Here is a 19,281-nt window from a genome sequence, read left to right on the forward strand (position 1 = left end):
AAGGTTAGACTAGTTTCTGATACCATAGGCTAGTTGCAGTCTTGCCATATCTTAACATTCCCTCCCATGAAAAAACCCCACAGAGGTACCTGAGCCATTTTAGGATGGAAGAAAACCTAAATATAGTATTTAGAATCTAATATGATGTATGTTGCATAATGAATCCTGTAATTTAGTGCATATCTTGAAAATCAAACTTGAAATATTGCTATGTTGTTAACAGTACAGACCAGATGAAAGCTCGTGAAATGAAGGTACTGGGGTAACAAAGGAAATTTAAAATTACACACTTCTGGGATCTTTTTTTTTCAAGGTGGTGACTTATCTGAAATGTAGTGAGTATTGATAAAACATGGAATAAGTTCACAGTCAGGCCTGGCAGGATATAATGAGGTGAGGTTAAGGGGGTACTGTGCTTGTATTTAATCTTGGTAGATAATAATGAGATTGCATTTTTAGCTGTTGTTCTGTCAAATGAACACTAATGCTTTTGGAGGATACATGTTTTTCAGTTTTCTTGTGTATCCTATATATATTGTTTCACCTTTCCCCTTCTGTAATCAAGATGACCAAGGTATTTTCCTTTTGCAATGAAAGGCAGAAAAATCAACCAATTTTATTTTAACTCGAGACATTTATAAGCTGGTCAGTGGAAATGGTGCAACTGTAATGATTCAAATTGTCTCTTATCTATTATTTTGTGACCTCCCATAGAAGTAGAAATTTTTTTCATCTCAATTCTGCCTTATTTACACCATAGTTGAAGTTGTGGCTCCACCTACCAAGGTATGGCACAGGATGTGGAAGACAGGAGGTGAGGGTGGGTGGGGGGTGATCATGAAATCACCTTGGAAGCACGGTGGTTTATCAAGCAGAGTTAAGTCCTCTGGGGCTAAAAACGTTCAGTTGAGAGCATCCATGCAAGTTCTGCTTCTGTGCGCGGCCCTGAAGTATGAAATTTTGAAGTCCTCTGGTGTTGCTTTATGTTCAAAGGAGTGTGGTTTTACACTTTCACTAAGCCAATCGACTAGTTAGATATACTTGCTACCAAAGCTTCCATTCATTAGCTGCTCCTGCTTTTCTGTGCTGGTGCTCACCTAATCCTGTGGTGAGCTGATTCAGAAGGTGAAGCTAATAAGGGGATTACTGTTTCTGTAGTTCACCTCTGTGTATTGGCTCATAATCGTGCCAGATGATAATGCAGGCATAATGGAGAAGGTCAGAATGAGAAAAGAGGCAAAAGGAGTAAGACTGGCAGCAGTTATCTGTTAAATCACTCTAATTGTAAGAAAGGAGAGGAGCATATGAAAAACCCTGGGTAGTGTAAAGTGTTAACTATAAACACAAATTTTCTCAGAGTTTTCAGTTCTTTGAAAGCAAAGATGGAACACAATTCTTATTGAAGTGGTCATTGTTCTCTCACAGCTTCCAACTTGTGAATGGTATGGGAAAGAGAAGAAACATTGCTTAATCAGTGGAAGAAGTTTCGAGAATGGAAACAATAAGAATCTTTTTGCCAAGACCTCTGTAGTTCATTCTTGGAAAGAGGAGTGTAAAAACCCAAATCTATCACGTTAGCAAGATACTTGCATTCTATTGTTTAAGTTTTTATTTCTGAATACTGTCTTCTAGGATAGACTCTTTTACTACTGGGCCAAAACTTTAACACACTTGGATCATTAATTGATCTAAGGTCAATCCAGCTTTTAAAAGAGCCTACTGCCTTAGAAATTGAAAGCTTTAAAATGGTAACTATTGTTTGTGAAGAAGTTTCAACTTACTACTTCATGAAACAAAGCAGAAGGCACAACTTGTTCATCATACATTTAGGCTGATGTAAAGGAAGCTTAGGAGTATAATTGGCACATGAAATTCATGGAAACTGAACTGTTGTCTTGTTGGATGCTTGTACTAATACACTTTCCCTTGTACCTTAGACCTTGAAGTTAAGAGAATTGAAATAAGCTCTTATGGCCAGACCTAGTTAGTAAGGAGCTTTTGGCAAGTAAATATTCTCTTGCTGTTGAGGCCCTGGGATGTTTTATAATGAGATGCATTTTGCAGAACAGAAAAGGGATTTTTTTTTTTGTTCTCTTCTTAAGTAAGGAAGTCTGGATTGTAAGACTGCTTCACATGACTGCAGTGCTTCACTGTTTCTGTCTATGCAGATGCATTACTATGATCAGTAACCCTTGAGTTTCCAATACTTTAGTCTTCCAGCATTAAAGTAAATTAGAGTCCTCACTAATCAAGGCTATGAATAATAGAAATCTTCCTTCCAGGTACTACGTTCTTACTCAGAAAGTTGAAACTGGTCTAAAGAATATATTTTGAAATGGCAATTTCCCAGTAGGAAAAAACCTGTCTCTGCATCTCTTTAGAAGATATTTTCCTTGCAGGATGAGATACTCTGAATGATAGGCATTCAGAGTAGTACCATTCAAGAGATCAGGAACTTACCTTGGCTCTTAGTGCAGTCACTGTAGCTTTATCCCTAGATTATTTGCTAAAATTGAGGGGTGTTACGCCTTTATTTTACATTTATCTTTTTATAATGTGATCTCCGTGACCCTTAACCTTAGTAATGGTCAGAGCTTTTTTCTTCCGTCGTGTACCTAAAGTGTCAAGAGTATGTATTTACTTGTATGTCTTCTGAATTTCTGTAATGCTTGAAGTTTACATGTTATACTTAAGAATCTGGTCCAAAAAAATCAAGAAAGACTTAATCCCTCAGTTTTGGCAGTGCTTATGGAAAATCAGATTTGTTCATATTGGGCTCAGTTTTCTGATCACTGAGGTTAACCTTTCAGTTGAATTCGTAAGGGCTGCTCTTCACAAGAGTGTTTAGATGGTGTTGAGAAGTTAGGATATCAACTCTATGCATACATCCTATCTCAGCAGTCCAAGATTGCCTTAGGAGAGAGATACAATCTGCTTGTATGAGATGTGTATCAGTAAATAACATTGAGGCAGAAGAACATAGCTGTTACAAAATTAACATAAAAGAACACAAGGTTCCTTGTGGTGAAATTTATCTAGTCTCAATTAAATGGTATGACTCCCTTTTCTCTTTCCATATGCTGCTCCTTCCTGACTGGAGTTAACTTTTTGTTGCACAAAAGCCCCTTAGAAATCTCATAAATGAGAAGTGTCACAACTGGGTTTGGTATGTCAACCTTCAGGGGTCTAACTGTATCCAACAGAAGAGAGAATTCTTTGAGTGGAGGCATTAAAATTGTTCTTTGGTCAGGTTTGTGAAGGTTGGATTGCAGAAGATAATGCATTGGTTTGGAGAGATAAGATCCCCTTTTCCATCCCATCTGTTAGCTCATGGTTACTTGTGAGCATGCTTAGAACTCTGTTCAAACATGACTACCCTTTCATTATTTATCTCTCTTCTTATAATCTTTTTATTAATTCCATGACCAACAGTGTCCAAAGAAACTTCATTGCTGTGGAGACCTTAGCCTGTTCATGTGGCTGATACTGTAGGATTGGGCAAAGGAGAAAAATGTTATCTAATCCAGGCATGTGCATATAACCAAGCTTAATTTTTTTGGTCAGTGATACAGCATATAGTTTCCCATTATGATGATCATATTTATTAAACAGTGAACATCTGATCTCATAAATAACACTTAATTTTCTGCACATATTCTTGTTACCAGTTTGATCTGTCTCTAGTGAATTCATGATGCAGTTATCTGAAACTGCTTCACAAAGGTTTACTGTAATTTTCACCACCAGTTGAATTAGCAGGAGAGTGGCTCCTTTCTTTCTAGAACTTTTATTTTTTAGAAAGCATAACTTTGTATGTACCAATAAAAAATGATTGTTCTAATGGTTGAGTTTTATTGAGGACTATTTATACTGGGAATATTCACTTCTGCTGGGATGAAAATTTTGCTTTGTAGTAGTTCATTGCTTAGGCTACTAATTACTTACAACTGTTTGTCTCTCTTAAATGACTTTCTTCTTCCCCAAGAAAAACTTTAAAATATTTTCTTGTTTCTGCTTCTGAACAGCCTATTCTCCAACTGAAGAATCTAATTTAGAAAACAAGGTCATGTGAGGGCAAGTAGTAGTGCTGGAGATCTATTTAAATATGTGAAGAGTCTTTACTTCCAGGCAATTAATCTTTAGAGAAAGAACAATAGAATGTTTCAGTAATTGTTATAACAGTAAAGATCTGTGATGATGTGAGGCAGTAATGTCTCTTCATATGGTTACTCCAAAACTACTAAACCAAGCTCCCATCTCTTCCTGTGCTTTGAGCCAGATGACTGGGAATGGAAAAAACACTAGTGGTTTGGGATAAAGAGTAGGTTTTTCCATTGTTTTTAAGTTAAGAATATAGTAAAAAGCAGCAGTAAAATGTAGGGAAAGCTACTTTTGCCATTATGTTATAGCTGAAAAATAAGTTTTGCGAGATCTGTGTTCAGAGTTGTTTCAAAAGGCTGTAGCTTGCTTTCCAACTTCCTTGACTTAGAAAATAATTGGTCCTTTAAGACCTGAGGCAGTGGGCTGTTTTCAGACTTCAATAGTTCCTATAAACCGCTAAATCTGTGCTTGCTTCTTTGCTTGTTATCTGTTAAGTGCTCCAGGCATACTGTATTTTAACATCACCTGTATGTCTGATTATCATGCATCTGAAATTGCTGGTGATCAGGCTGGAAGGAGAAGAAGGAACAAGTAATCAGTCATACCAGTTCCATTACAGCATCTTTTCTGTAATCCTGCATCCGTCTTGCATCCCCTGAAGAATTATCAGTTTTCAAATGGAAAGTGAAGGGAGTAGAACTTCTCATGAGCAGTGGAGTGTGCATGACTGGTGAACATATATGAGTCTTGACTGGCAGACCGTCTCCTTGTTTCTTGCTAGGTGGAGCCCTAACTTTACTGTTGCTGGGTAGAATGGGAGAAGATTGTAACAATTATAGTGAGTAACTTGGAGATAAGTACTGAAGGACTGAACTGTCATGACACCTGGAATTCTAGCCCTTCTATAGCTTAGTGTTGCTGTTCTTGTTCTGTTTTTTTTTCCCAGCCTTAGTTCCCATCTTTTAGTTTGAATTTGATAGAGATATAACTGGCTTTAGATTAGGCTGACTGAACTGACCTGTGATTGCCATAGACCTGTTGACATTGTCTCCGTAATGTAGGTTTGATTAAATTTTTGCTAGATGTGTAAAATAAACATTGTGCTGGCTTGTATTTTACTTTTTTACAATTGAAAAAATAATTATATTTTACAGTATTCACGTGAGTTGATATTTGGGTGCATTTTCACATGCATAGTCTGTATATACTGTACTTTCTGTAAAGTTGCTTTTCTTTTCCCCTTTTTCTCTGCCAAAAGGAATCAGATACACCACCTTGCACAGCTCCTAATGTTTACCAGTTCAGTCTTCAAGCACCGACTCAGCTTTTGGCCAGTTTACCACCCACATTGCCTATGCCAAGTGGTAAACCCCAATCTGCACCTACGGGAACCTTGATAATGGCCACCAGTAATCAGGTATGAGCCAACTACATGGAGCAACTCTTTCCTGAGAAAGGGATCAAATCGGAAGTGTAGATCATTTGCGCTGTGCTGTCAGTCTAAAAAGCTCTGATGATAACCTTTATGCAGCCTGGGCTAAGCTTCGTGTAACCGTAGAAGTACTTAGCTGCCATATCAGAAGTGCGGGGAGAAGAGTGGGTGGGAAAGGGCTTGGTGTTTGAGTTCCATCTCTGCGTATAGGAGCCCTTCCACAACACAGACACATAGGAGTAAGTTAAAGAGCAAGTGTCAGATGTCTTGACTCTTAAAGTTGTATTTGAGAGTCCTGGTGCTCAGCTAGTGGGATATTTGCAGATCTTGAGGCTGTTTAAGTTCCTGTTCTTCAGTGAGAAAGTTCATGTAGGTGGTATAGCTGTAAGCTTGTTTTTGAATCTGAAGAAAAAGACTAACATTTCCAGGCTTGTTCGATTGTCTTGATTTTGAATTGTTAGAACAGATCCGGTTACTCTTGTAACTTTCTGTAATGTGTTTTAAAGATAGGAAACAGGAAATTAATTATGGGGAAGTCTACAAAAATTTTTACCAAAAAATAAATGTGTGCATAAATGTGCTAGGAGGTGAATGTATTTTGGTTAATATAGCCATCAGAGTACAAGGGAAAGAAAAATCATCAGGATCATCAGTTTTGGTTTGGTTTGGTTTTTTTCTTTTCTTTTTTTTTTTTTAATAACCTCAGTACTTCTCATTATCTGCCAGAAAACATTCCCTCAGTCTTGATTTTTAAAACTATTAATATACCTCACACGAAATTTAATGCAAATTGTGGGTTATTGTAGGTTGCCTATGATAACAAAATAGTGAGCTGATTTCTTTAAAACCTGGTTTTGGACAGGTTCTTACAATGTTTTCCTTCTTTTCTGAGTCCTTCTATCAGAGTTCTTGAGAATCCAGGGCCAGAATATGTTCAACTTAATGACCTTGCCTTTTTTATTTGATTCAGCACTTATCTTCATGGACCTTCACTGGTACACTCTCCTGTGTGTCCATGTCTCTGTTCCTGGGGAGCCCAGACCTGGGCCCAGCACTCCATGTGTGGTCTCACTTGTGCTGAGTAGAGGGCAAATGATCACCTCCCTTAATCTCCCTTTGGTTTTAATCTAAGTGATTACACAGATTCCTCCCCTTCTTCCTCTTTTTCCTACTTTCCCCTACTGTTCAATCTTACCTAGGCAAAACCAGCTTATCTGCACAGGAAATGTTCTGTTAGTGAGAAGCTAATAAAACTATATATTGCTATTGTAGTGTCTGCAATTGAGTGTTCACTTGTTAATGTACAGTCTGAAACTTTTGACTTTTTTTTAGAATAAAACTGGAGAACTATTTTAAGTTAAACTTCATCGAAAATACAGACTTAATCTAGATGATTTTCCTTAACAGCTCTTCTTTTCTGAAGAGGTACTCTAGAGTTTAGCTTCAAAATTACACAAAAATAAAAACCAATTTAAAGGCATGCAGTTGTTAGTACAAAACAAGTTGGCGTTCAGAATGTTTGTCAGTTGTGAAGAGGCAACATGTTGTATGAATTTTGGATCTCTGTTGGAATTTTGAATCTTGGAAAACAATTGCTTTGTAGCACTTCTTTTGGCTTTCTGCTACTTGGCTGTCCTTTCCAATGATTAGCTGTTCTTTTAGTAGCTTGTATAGTACTTACATGTTTAAAAGTGGGAATTCTTCTGTGGCTTTTGCTTGACAAAGATGTGCCTTTGAGAATCACATTAAATCAGAAGAATTTCTTGCTATCTACAGTTCTTTTGGTAAAGATTATGACTGAGTCAGAAGTGGGATATTGAAGCCGTTCTACCCAGAATTGTACAAATGTCACTTTTTCACTTGTGTCTTCTAGACCATGACTGTTCTAGATTAGGTTGATGTCTTTCCTTTTGCAGTTGATAAAACCTAAGACCATGCTAGTTTATAACTTTTAATGGGCAGATTCTACTTGCTCAGCGTTCTCCTGATGGATTCGAACATGTACAAGCCTTTTTTCTTAACAGCAAGTGTTTCTTCAAGAAGTTTTGAAAGGGATTCATTTGTCTACGTGGTGTATTCAGCTTTTTCCCTGGCAACCTCCTCCACCTCAGTTCTGCTTGGAAAGCTGTACCTAGATGTTGAGTGCAACTCTCAAAAGCAGGATGTGCCAATGTCAAGAGCACTGAATGTATTTTGAACAAATTACAGCCTTCTAGGCAAGTCTCCTTCTGTTAAAGCTTCCTAATATTTTCTTTTTTGCAACAAGCTCGATGTGATTACCAATTTTGTTTACATACTGCATAATTAATTGGAGAATTTCCAGGTAGTTCAGGGACTGATTAAGCTCCTGGCACAGGTCTGTGTGCTTTTCAGGATCATCATCCCTCATTTTTCTAAGGTAATCATTCTTCTACTCTGCTGAAAAGCAGCTTGAAATTTCACTTGGGAGAGCAGAACAGTTTATGAAGCAGTGCTGCCTGCTGGAAATACGTGGAAAACAGATACTAACATGCATGTCCAGATGAATGGAGGGGCAGAAATTGCTGGTAACTTCCCATGGAGAGGAAAGGACTACTTTCCCTGTTGTTACTTTGAGATCAAGTTAAGTTCAATTCATGCTAAATTGCTGGTTGCTAGGTCACCAATGAAGGCAGAAGAAACTTCCTTTTTCTTAGGTCTGAAGAACTCTCTAATTTAATTTTAAAGATGCTTTTCTTTTTTCCCTGAAGGGTTGTCTTTTGCTTCCAAAGAATCTAGAACCAATAAGCACCAGTCCCTCTGTTGTACTGACTCGCTTCTGATGTGTCTAAGACCCTTTAGATGAGTAGTGTCTGGGAATGTGTTCGTTGCAAATTTCATAGCAGCATGCACTGGCTCAGTTGGGAAGCACGGGAAACAACTAAGAAATGAAACCTTAATGTCAGTGCTGAAATACCAGTCAAAATTTATAAAAGATTTGCAGGAGTAGTTTGTTTTTCAGGTTTCTTTGTGTTTGCCTAGTGAGCCCAGACACTTAAACTTCAAACTGCTTGTTTATAGTGCTTTACAGGCACTTCTCTGGCTAAAATACTTTTGCTTCGGAGTTTCTTTATCCAGAACAATTGTTAATGCTGTTCCTTTGTCTCACTAGTAGTACTGATCCTGCTAGTATCTCTGAAATGATCACTGAAAAGTTAGCAGCACTGAAAACAAAATTGGTCAGGGACTTGAGTCAAAAATGTATTTCTTTTAGATAAGTGCAAGCAGTTAAGGTTTGTAAAGACACATTTTAATTCACATCAGTGCTGAACTCTACTAAATGTTTGAGAAGGCCCATCAATGTGTCGTCAACTATCCAGATGTACAAATATGCTGAATTCCTGTAGTATAATGTGGCACTTCAGAGTTTTTAGTATGTTAGCTTCAATTTAAAAAAGACCTGATTTGTTCAATGGCATTTTTAAGCTGTTTAGGTACTGAAAGTTTCGTCAGTCAATCAGATGACGTTTTTCTTATTTTTTTGTCTAGAGCACACTCGTTTAGGGTGGAATAATTTCTTGGTGTCCCTGCATTTTCATAGGAGGGAGTATACTACTGTCTACTTTAGAAATGGTTTTGATTCTAAACATCAGACTCCTATCTTCTGTGTATGACAGAATGTTGTTTGCTTCTTGATTTAATACATGCAAAACTAGGAGAAGTGGGTGATGTTTTATTTCCTTTCTTAAAGAAAGGAGAAAAGGAAAAACTGCATCTGAGTTTGAGGTTGTTCAGCTGAAAACAGTACTCAAGATATTTTTCATCTTAGTTTGTCTGATATTTATATGGATGGCCTTTAAGCAATGTTATTCTTCCATGTATGGAAACTGACTTAGCCTGACCAGACCCTGGATAACCTATTATGACTCTGCTTACAACCAGAATGTTGAATTAAATGAATTCCAGAGGTCTTCATATAAATATCCAGTCTAGATGTTTATAGGACTGTGTGAAAGTCTCTGACCGCCTTGGTGGTTGCTTCCTAAGTGGTTTTTGAGTTGCAGGAAAGACAAAGTCTAAACAGTAGTTTCTTAGAAACATAAACTCACCATAAATGACAGACTTACTGAAACGTAGAAGTCATACCTTCTTTTCATTAGTGTAGTACTCTTTTATCTTCCAATGTCACTGTAATCAGATTTTTGCTCCTGAACTGAGATTGATTTGAATAATCACATATTCATTTTGTCTGCACAGTTTTTTACATGTACTGTATTGATATCAGCTCATCATCTGGAAAGTGGTTTGCTCACTGTGATGCTTTTTTATTTGGAACAAAAAAGTTGAGTAGTTTCAGTGAGGTAAGATTTGTCTTTTAAGGTCTGAAATTGTCAGCTTTGTGCTAAAACAGCTATTATTTCTTGTTCTCCTTAATGACAAGTATGCAGGTAACACTTCATGGCCCATGTCACAACATCAGCAAAGTTGCCGTTTGAGTTCTGTCTCCTGGTAGCATTGTTTTCACTCTCACCCCTCACTTTTAAAACTTGACTGGTGACAAGATCAAAAAGGGTATTTATTTTGCGTACCATTTTACTTTCTTTAACATGGTTCAGTGTTTGCTGAGATGATGGTGGCAGTCTCTGTTGTCAGTCATTTCGGGACTAGGTCCTCCGATCTCTGAAATTCTAATTTATCTTTGATGTGGTCATACTAATATTGCCTAACCTGTTGTGAAAGGTGAAGAGAACCAAATACTTCCTGTTATGTGGTAGCTCTACCAGTAGCCTGTAACAAAGTGAAGTTAGATACGAAGGATTGATAAAACCTGCTCCCTTACGGCTTTAATTTTTCCAGTTCTCTTGTGTTGGAAGATAACATCTAAAACTTTTCTTGCTTTTGAGCTCTTTCTAGTCTCCTCTGTGATTTTTCTTTTTTGCTTCTCTCATGGTTGGCTCCATAAGATGCTGTTTTCTCTTTTTAATGGGTTTGGGCTCATTTTATAAATCTATTCAGGACTCAAGATCTTGTCAGTTGTAGTTGAAAGTAGCCAGTAGGTCCTGGAAAGAGGGGAAGTGTCTTTGATATTTGCAGTGCTTTGGGCCTTATTTCTCCAGATTGCCAGTACTAAACAACTTCTGGAAGAACTTATTTTACTTTTGCTATACTTCAGCTTAGCAATGTAAACCATTTATAAATCTTGTCAATTAAGAGTACACCCAAGTAGCTGATGCAAATGTGTTGTAGAATTCCGTTAACTAATATAAAGTTATGAGGCTTGGTTGGACCATTGCCTAATACTTGGCTTATTGCTCATGCAGTTATGACTAAAATGTTAGTTTTGTCTTTGTCCATTGTTTCTCTGCAAAACAATGAATTTATTTCATAAAGAACAAGAAGTTAAATTTTATAGTCTATTTTGAGATGTTGTTTTGTTCAGAAAGTGGGAAAGTAAAGATAAATCCTGGAAAAAGGGTCCTTTATCTTGTGGGGTTGTTTGTTTGTTTTGTTTTGGGTTTGGTTTTGGTTTTATTTTGTGGGGTTTTTTTGTTTTGCTTTGGCTTTTGGTGGGGGGTGTTTGTTTTTCTCTTTTTTTTTTTTTACAAGCTTAAAATGGAGAAATTAGAAATTCTGAAAATAACTTTGTGAAATATTTTAAGGATGCATGTTAAGTTATTTAAGGGGATACTAAAATGTTAATGGTACATTAAAGTAGTTCTGAATACTATGGTATTTCAGATGAAACAATTTTGAGATATATGGTATATACACTTCTGATCATCTGCAGACCAGATTCAGTTCTGGCCAGTAATCCTGTAGTATTATCAACAAAATAGTAAATAAGTGATCTTTCCAAACTGTTTTACCTTTCCTAAGCCTTTCCTTTAGCTTTGTAAGTACTTACTATTTATTTTTGAGCACTATATATAATCTCTTCAAAAGAGATTATATTTCTCTGCTTCTGTCATTTTTTTCTCTGTACAATCTTCTCAGTATTTCTCTGCTTTTCTTAGAGATGCTATCAGGCAAAAAACCCTAAAGACCAAAACAGTTCAGAAGCCTGTTTATGTTTAGACTTCAGCTCTGTTATGTTACTTAAGTTATTTCAAAGACTAGGTGATTTCTTTTTGGCTATGAATTTTCTTTTTGAATAATGACACTCTCTGAATATCAGCAGCTTTGTATAGTAAATTTGCCTGTAATTAAGAATAACATTTTGGTTTCCTTAGCAAATAATTACTTGGTATTTTCATTTCAACCAGATTTCTGTTGGCTGGAGTAAAGGCTGGGAACATCCTTAGGGGTTTTTTGAGGCTTTTTGATGTGTGTGTTTAGTTTTTTCTGTTTTCTGTTAAGGTCTGGACTATTTGTTTATTTTTTTTTCTTTTTTTTCTGGAAACTTTAACCTGGTACATGATACAGAATTTCACCTCACTCCCACCCCCAGGCTTAGCTTAAATGCAAATTTGTTAGTTGTCCTTCCAGATCTAGCAGCTTATTCAACACAGCTGAAAACCAATTAAGGTCTGTCATTGTGTTGTTGAATCGTTTGTCCTATGATGGGAGAGGAGAGTATTCTATCAAGAGGAGTAGATCCAAAGGAGTCAAAATCTCTAAACTGAAGAATTGTGTGCACAAGAGAAAGGTGTTTTATACAACCTTTTGGGATTTCCAAAAGACATGAAATAAATTTCTTTTACCAAAGATCCTGAAAGCAGCTAAGTGAATGATGTGTTAACAATGAACAAATTGGAAGATGAGGAACAAGGATTCCATATTTGTAGTAAATGGAGTTCAGTGGGAAAGCCCTGCAGGAGGTTTTGCTACCTGATGTCTGAAAGGCAGTGGCAAAGTTTTCTGGCTTCTTAAGGGATGGCTGAGAAGGGATGCAGAAGGACCTTTCAAGGTGATGCATCAGGAAATACTTTAAACTTTGTAGAAAGTGGTAGACCCTGGGCTGACAGATTCTTGCGCAGATGAGATCTTTATACTTTCGCAGAACACTGCTTTGATAATGCTCTCTTGATTTCCCACTGAGAATGGAGTGTCAAGCCAAACTTCAGACGTTTCAGAACAAAGAATAGAAATTAAAACATTGTGTAAAAATCCATGTACATACATCATGAACAATGAGTTTAATTTTGCCACATACATCATGAACAATGAGTTTAATTTTGCCTCTTACATCAGGGGAAAGTTAAAATACAAATGGAAGCAAAATAGGGAAGGATGTTAATAGTGGTCAAATACATGGAATTGCTTCTGCATCAAGAAAAAATAATTCTTCAACCTGAAGAGGAAAAAGAGGAGGTATGATGGAGGTCTCTAGTCATCAGCTGTATAAGAAAAAATGTAGAGAGCAGAATGACAAGAAGTTAATTACTCCAAGAACTGAAAAATCATCTGACAGTAGGTTCAAATTAAATATGATACTCATTTAAGCTGTGAAATGCCATAGCAACAAGACACAGGATGCTAAACACTTATGGTTTCTAAAATCTGAGCAAACTAGCAAATACTATTCAGCTGAGAATTAGTAAACATAAAGGCATCACCTCTGACTGAAGAGGTCCCTGAGCTAACTTCCTTACACACTTGCTCTCAGCTGATGTGTCATAAGATAGATGGATTCAGATTCTGCTCTGGTGGTTTGGCAGTCTTTATCTTGGTGACCTAAAAATACAATGCAAAAACTTGATCACTAGTTAAAGTTCATGTTCTGGCTAAATCATTAGTTGTTCTTTGGAAGTTTGTTTACCTTTTGAACAAATGAGGGATATGACTTCTTTTGAATATGGGTAGATAGTCTAATTCACATACTTGCCATGGTGCATGTCTGATCTTGCCTTTCTGCCTCCAATTTTTTTGCTGAATCCTCAAATGGAGGATGAAGTTTTCTGATTTTTTACATTTCCAGCTGAAGAGGGTGGATAGGCTTGCTGATGATTTGTATGCTCCTTGTTCCAAGTTTTCTTCTGGTTGTACAGTAGCAAAACTAAAGTTTTCCTCTATTTTTTAGCATATAGTTGAAAGTAACTAATGACTATCTGCTTTTAGTGTTTTAACTGTTAAAGGATTACTTTTACTGTATTTTGACCTCATTTACAGTAAATGCTTATGTATAATTGAGTCAGATGTACACTTACTGAACTAAAATACTTAATGGAAGACTGGGACAAGATGTGTTTGCTTGAAGAACTACTTGCCAAAAATATAAAACATTCTAAATTATTTTCATGTTGTTGACTTTCATAAATAGCTCCTAGTAGACATTTTTGCAACATATGTCAATAAATAAGGTTTGGGAAGTTGTGTCTCCTATCAATGAGAAATTCTCAACTTGTATTTCCTTCTTCTATTTGTCCTTGAATTATTTTACCATTGGTAGTCGGAGGGTACCACTTGCATGCCTGTCTTGGTAGTCTAGAAGTTGCATATTGAAGGTTGATTGGATTGATGTAACACACACTGTACCAATTAAAAAACAGTTTAAGGGATTTTTGCCACCCTGCAGTTAATGGTAGTTACTCCTCAACACTGATCTTCAGCAGGTTGTTTTTCTGGATCCTCAGTGTCTCTTCTAATTATAATTTGACAGTAAAATGTTGTTTATGGAATTGTACTTTCAATAACTGGTTTTGTTTTGTACGCACAGTTGTAATGATGGCTTGGAGTTCTCCTTTCTACTCTAAACTTATTTGAAAATACAGATTATGAAATATGTGCAGCTACTTTACTATTCTAAGTAGTTGCCTCAAATGTTTATTTTGTGTTCCTGTTTAACGACTTCTGGTTGGTTAGCTTTTGTTAGAGGTAGTCACTTGTCTGTCTTAAGTTAATTGCTGTCAGACGTCAGGAAAGGAGGTTGCTTTGACGTTACCAGTTTTTTAGGAAATCTGTTTCAGCTTTGTGTTTTGAAACTCTTGTATCTATTTTAAGTATGTACACATTAAACCAACTTACTGTATGTTATTAAGCGATCAACAGAGATGTCTATAGTACCTTATAGTGTGGTAGATTAACCCAGGCTGCTACTAGACCTTTTGGGCAGTTTCTGTTCGAGGGTGTTGGAGCTGCCACAAAGAAAGTGTCATGCTGTATTTCTGATCATTTAATTATTTTGTCTTGGTCTGCATGTGAGGTACAATCCAGGGTCTTGGTAGGTGTATGATCAGACCAGTAGGATTTACAAGCTCCTTACATGCTGTACCTAGTTTACATGTCTCTGAGTGAGATTATGGGTAGAGCAGACTTGTGCTTTGCATGCATCAGCTCATGTGATAAGGCCCTTCCATGTATCCATGATGTTTCTGGAAGTCTCACTGAGTGTCTCCTGTGCTCGTCCTCATGCACAGATCCTCTAAAACAGACGCATCTGACACAATTAGTATTTAATGTGGAAGTTCTCTTGTTTTGTAAGGGTGATGCACAGTGAGGGTATTTCATACTGAAATCCAAGGGTTCTAAGGATGCTTTGGAATCTGCACCATTTCATTTGCAGGACACTTACTTCAGAAAACACTTATTAAGCTGTTAGTGCCATTGGACTTGCACAGCTAAAATTAGACAAATACAAAAAGACCAGTTGCTTCAAGTAGTATTCGAAGGAAGTGATTTGTGTGTTGAGGAAATACAACTGGTAATGTGTGCTTCATTTGTTGTCTGTATACCTAAACTGAGTACCTTTTTTTTTTTTTTTTTTTTTTTTAGCAGCACAGTGGAATGAAGTTTTCCATGAAAGGAAATCATAACCAGGGCAACAGCTACAGCCCCGTCAGCAGTGGAGGCATGAGACAACCAGTTGGTAACCGAGGACACCACCAGTACAATCGTAATATATGGAGAAGAAAAAAACACAGAGACAGTTTGCCTATTAGTCTGAGCAGATAATGGCAGATGCCAAAATGACCTTCCCTGTTCAGACAAACTGAGTGAGTGCCACTCGACTTGAGGGATGGAGACCAGCGTCCAGCACATCGTTTTATTGGTGTTGCCAAATATCTGCAGCTGACTTCTTTGCATGTTTCTTTGTGTGGTGGTTCAATCCATCTTCAAGAAGTAGTTGTGCTTATCTGTGAAGCCTTATAAATGTGGAAGTTTGTTTTCTGCCTTCCCACAGTGGTTCATTCAGTGCCGAAGCAGCTCTGACAATAGAACTGCAAGGACATTTACAAATGCTGTAGCTTTTTTGCTGTGGCTACATCTGTTCCTTTGTGGGTTCTGTTTTCTTTTATTTTGGAAGTGAAGGAAACTTCAGCCCCTTGGAATTTTTTTTTTTTTTTTATTGCAGCAAATCAAGCTGGGAATTCATAAAAGTAAATTTGCTGCTCTCCTGTTTTTCTTTCAAAGTTCAGAATTTTTTGCTCTGTAACTATTGGAAGTATGATTTGTGCAATAACTTGGAATTTTTAACTTAATTTCATATTGTCACATAAGTTATATTTAAGGGGAAGAGGTTTTTTAAGTTACAGATCCTTTCCCAGGTTGCATTATCTAAGTTGGGTTCATAGTTTTGGCAGGTTGTCTGAGCAGTGTTACAAACATGACATTTGGTAATATTTGAGGCTTCTTGATTCACAATGAAAGTGCCATTTGGCTTACAGTTTTAAGAAGGTATTAAGCTCCAAAGCATTTTGACCCTGTGTTTTTTAGCTCATTGTCTGGCCTCTATCAGTCGTCTTGCTCTGACCAATGAGTTTTAATTTTATTCCTTTAAATAGACAACAAATCCAGCATTTGTAGTACCGGAAGTAAAACGTGTGAGAGGGATGGGAAAAAGGTTGGTTCAAGTCCTGATATGAAATTAAAAAGCTGTGAACTACATGCTTTGATGAATATTCATAACGTAACCTGTTAATGTTTGGGTTGAAACAACATTATTAAACAGAGGTACCCGGCTTAAGGAATGTGGAGAAAGGAAATATGTTGATTCCATTAAGGAATCTGTATGCAGATGCATTAGTTCTGTTAAGAGCAAATATATAAAAAGTACTTCAGCTGCTCTAAGCATTACAAGAAGTATCTTTTAATGTGTTGCAGGAGAGCACAGCCCAGTGTTGTACACAGAATGAGTGGCTGGCACTTAACTTACAGATGCATACAGGTATACTATGCAAGTGTGTATTGCCATGACGAACACTGTCTTTAACTTTTTAAAAATGTACATCCTGCCTAACCCTGAGTTTTTAAAGCACCACAGTTGTCCTGGGAGTAGGTCACATCTCATGCCCTCTGACTTCCCTTTTTTTTAGTGAGAGTTCTTAAGCTATACAGAAAACTACAGATAAGTTATGTAAGTCCACTAGCAGAGGAAGCTGAAGAATCCTGTTAACGAGACATCTATATCTGTACACAGTATAGAAGGTTTTAAAACTGATATCTGAATATTGAAATGAGGTGTCAAGCATGAAGCTTTTTAATATGCTGTATGCCTTTGAAGCAGAAGTAGTTCATGTTATTACTGAATCTGTTGAACACAAGGAGGTCCTTGAGGGGAGAGAGGGCAACATTCCAAAGTAGAGTAGTGCATATCTGTTTGCAAAAAGTTTGTCTTAATGCTCCAGACTCATCACAATTAAAAAAATAAAGTTCTAAAAATTGTGAGCTGATTCATAAATAATATCTAAGGGCTGTTACATGAGCCTGTACTGCTTAGTCTTCACACACTAGCAATATTGAGCATAACTACATTAAAGAGCCTTCAGAGGCATTAGTTGGTGTCTTATACTAGCATCCATTTTTAAAGCAAAACTCATTTGAAAAGTGGTATCATGTAACACTTCAGTCATGGTGAACCAAATAAATTGGCCTGGCTATCACTGTGGTTATGTGCTACAGGTTTAAAAAATAATGTTTAAATTTTTTGTGTGGACAACTATGTGGAAGCTAAAATCGACATATTTTTATGTAAAGTTTTCTATTCTTTGATTTTTAATAAACTTTGGAGACCAGTCACTCTTCTGTACTTTTTTTTTTGGGGAGGGGGAGGAGGAATTTCATGGATGAAGTAATACTTGACCTTATCCCATTCTTTGATGTACACTTTGATCATCTACTGAGCACCTTCAGAATGAGCTTGGAAGGTGGATGGGCAACCTCAAACATTGGTTATCTGTTTCTAGAGGGAGTGATGAGCATGGCTGTTGCTTTTGTAGTTGTGGATTTGATCCCTTGATAGTAAGAAAGCAAAGTTGCTGGAGGTAGTTACCAACAGTGTTCTTAAGAGGAGATCAACTGACTGATCCTTTGGGATACCTTAACTTTAAATCTAACTGTAAGTCTCTTCCTGTAGTTTCTATATTACTTTCAAAATGTTTGTCTAGTTTTCAGCCTCATCAAAGATTGGTTGTGTCTTTTTGTTGTTGTTGTTGAGTTCTGTTAACCCTCTGAGAGGACCGAAATGCCAGTAACTGACTGTAATTGAAAATTTAAAAAATGAGTCTTTGGAAGGAATTTGTGTAAATCTGTGAACTCTGAGAAAGGGAACTGAACTTTTTTTTAATAGACAGCCATGTAGGAATTATGAATCAGAGAGGTACTTGGTAAGTCTTAATGGGTATCTGCTGGAGAAAAGTAGAAAAATCGTGGGAAGGGAAAATAATAAGAACTCAGTAGTAGCTGGGTGTAGTGGTTTAGATTTCAGGCCCCACTATTGGCCTCTTCCTGGATACCAGGTCATAAGTAAGAAGTCTCATATCCCAGGTATGCCATCCTGTTTTTTCTTTGTCTTCTTTTCTGTCAACATCAGTTCACCAGTGGGACATGGCTGACAGAGGGATATATATAATGTCATCAAACGCAAAGATTAAGTGTAGCAACATTGGTCTTGTCGCTTCTGTTTCCCTAGGCTTCTCTTCCCATTATCTGTCCAGATAATGATTTTGCTTTATTCTTGCGACAGATTCTTCCCATCTATTTATCCTTATTAGTAGTCTGCTTTTAATGCATTAGGACTCTCCTTTGAACACTTGTGCTCTGATAATAATCTGAGATACCCACTTGATCTGTTTCCCAGCCCTACTGACTATTTTGTACACTGTTGAGAGCCAAAACCAGCCATAGATTTTAGATGTGAGAGGAAGAGACTGGAAATTGAATGGAGAAGGAGAAAGAGCTCAGTTGTGGTCTATCTCTGTTTACAAGAAATGTCAGTCCTGGTGTTGCATTGGACTTTGCACAGGGATGGCGTTACCAGCACTAAAGCAGGGTAAGAATATAGAAAGATGAATACTGGTACAGTGCTGCTGGTTCAGCAGTGGTTATTTCCATAGGAATGGCCTCTCGAGACTGGTCAAAGAGTAGTGTTGAAATACAGCATACCTCCAAGCAGTGTGACCTCTTTATTGTTTATAGGTAAAAAGAAAAGCTTAAATTGTGAACTAACTCACTGTATATGTGTGGAGAAGTAAATGTATCAGCTTCTGAGCTCTCAAGGACAAGAAGCCTTCTAGTTGCTGGCTACTGCCAGTATAGTCTGGTTATAAATTGAGTAATACCTGGACTAAAACAAAGTTATGACCTGAATTCTCCAACTGCAAGACATAGAGCCATTGATTAGGTAGCTGGTCTTGTGCACTTAGACTGTTTTGATTGGGGTTGGAAGCGTTTTGGAAAGCACATGTGGTACCAAAAAGAAGGATTTGGGAAGTAACCTTTGAAGAGAAGCCTGAGAAGAAACATCTTGTAGGTCAGGACGATGTATGAAGAAAAATACCAGAGGATGCCCCAGAACCTTGACTGATAGTGCCTTGGACTAGTAGCTGTGGGTACCTGTAGGGTATGGAGGGACA

At 37.2% G+C, this 19,281-nt stretch overlaps 1 protein-coding gene across 4 annotated transcripts in view; it reads left to right on the forward strand.

The window, feature by feature from the left end:
* The window catches only part of TENT4A (terminal nucleotidyltransferase 4A), a 58,888-nt gene extending 41,442 nt beyond the window's left edge, over positions 1-17,446 (forward strand). Inside the window, exons 11-12 of one of the 4 annotated variants that reach the window (XM_050320273.1) lie at positions 5,360-5,518; positions 15,203-17,446. In XM_050320273.1, the coding sequence (XP_050176230.1) occupies positions 5,360-5,518; positions 15,203-15,382 (339 nt within the window). In that variant the 3' untranslated portion in view covers positions 15,383-17,446. The remainder of the gene's footprint in view (positions 1-5,359; positions 5,519-15,202) is intronic. The other 3 variants (XM_050320285.1, XM_050320293.1, XM_050320301.1) reach the window with 3 other exon arrangements.
* Positions 17,447-19,281: the final 1,835 nt, after the last annotated feature.

The sequence above is a fragment of the Myiozetetes cayanensis genome, unplaced genomic scaffold, assembly GCF_022539395.1.
Source record: "Myiozetetes cayanensis isolate MyiCay16 unplaced genomic scaffold, myiCay2020 scf1, whole genome shotgun sequence".
Classification (NCBI taxonomy): Eukaryota; Metazoa; Chordata; class Aves; order Passeriformes; family Tyrannidae; genus Myiozetetes; species Myiozetetes cayanensis.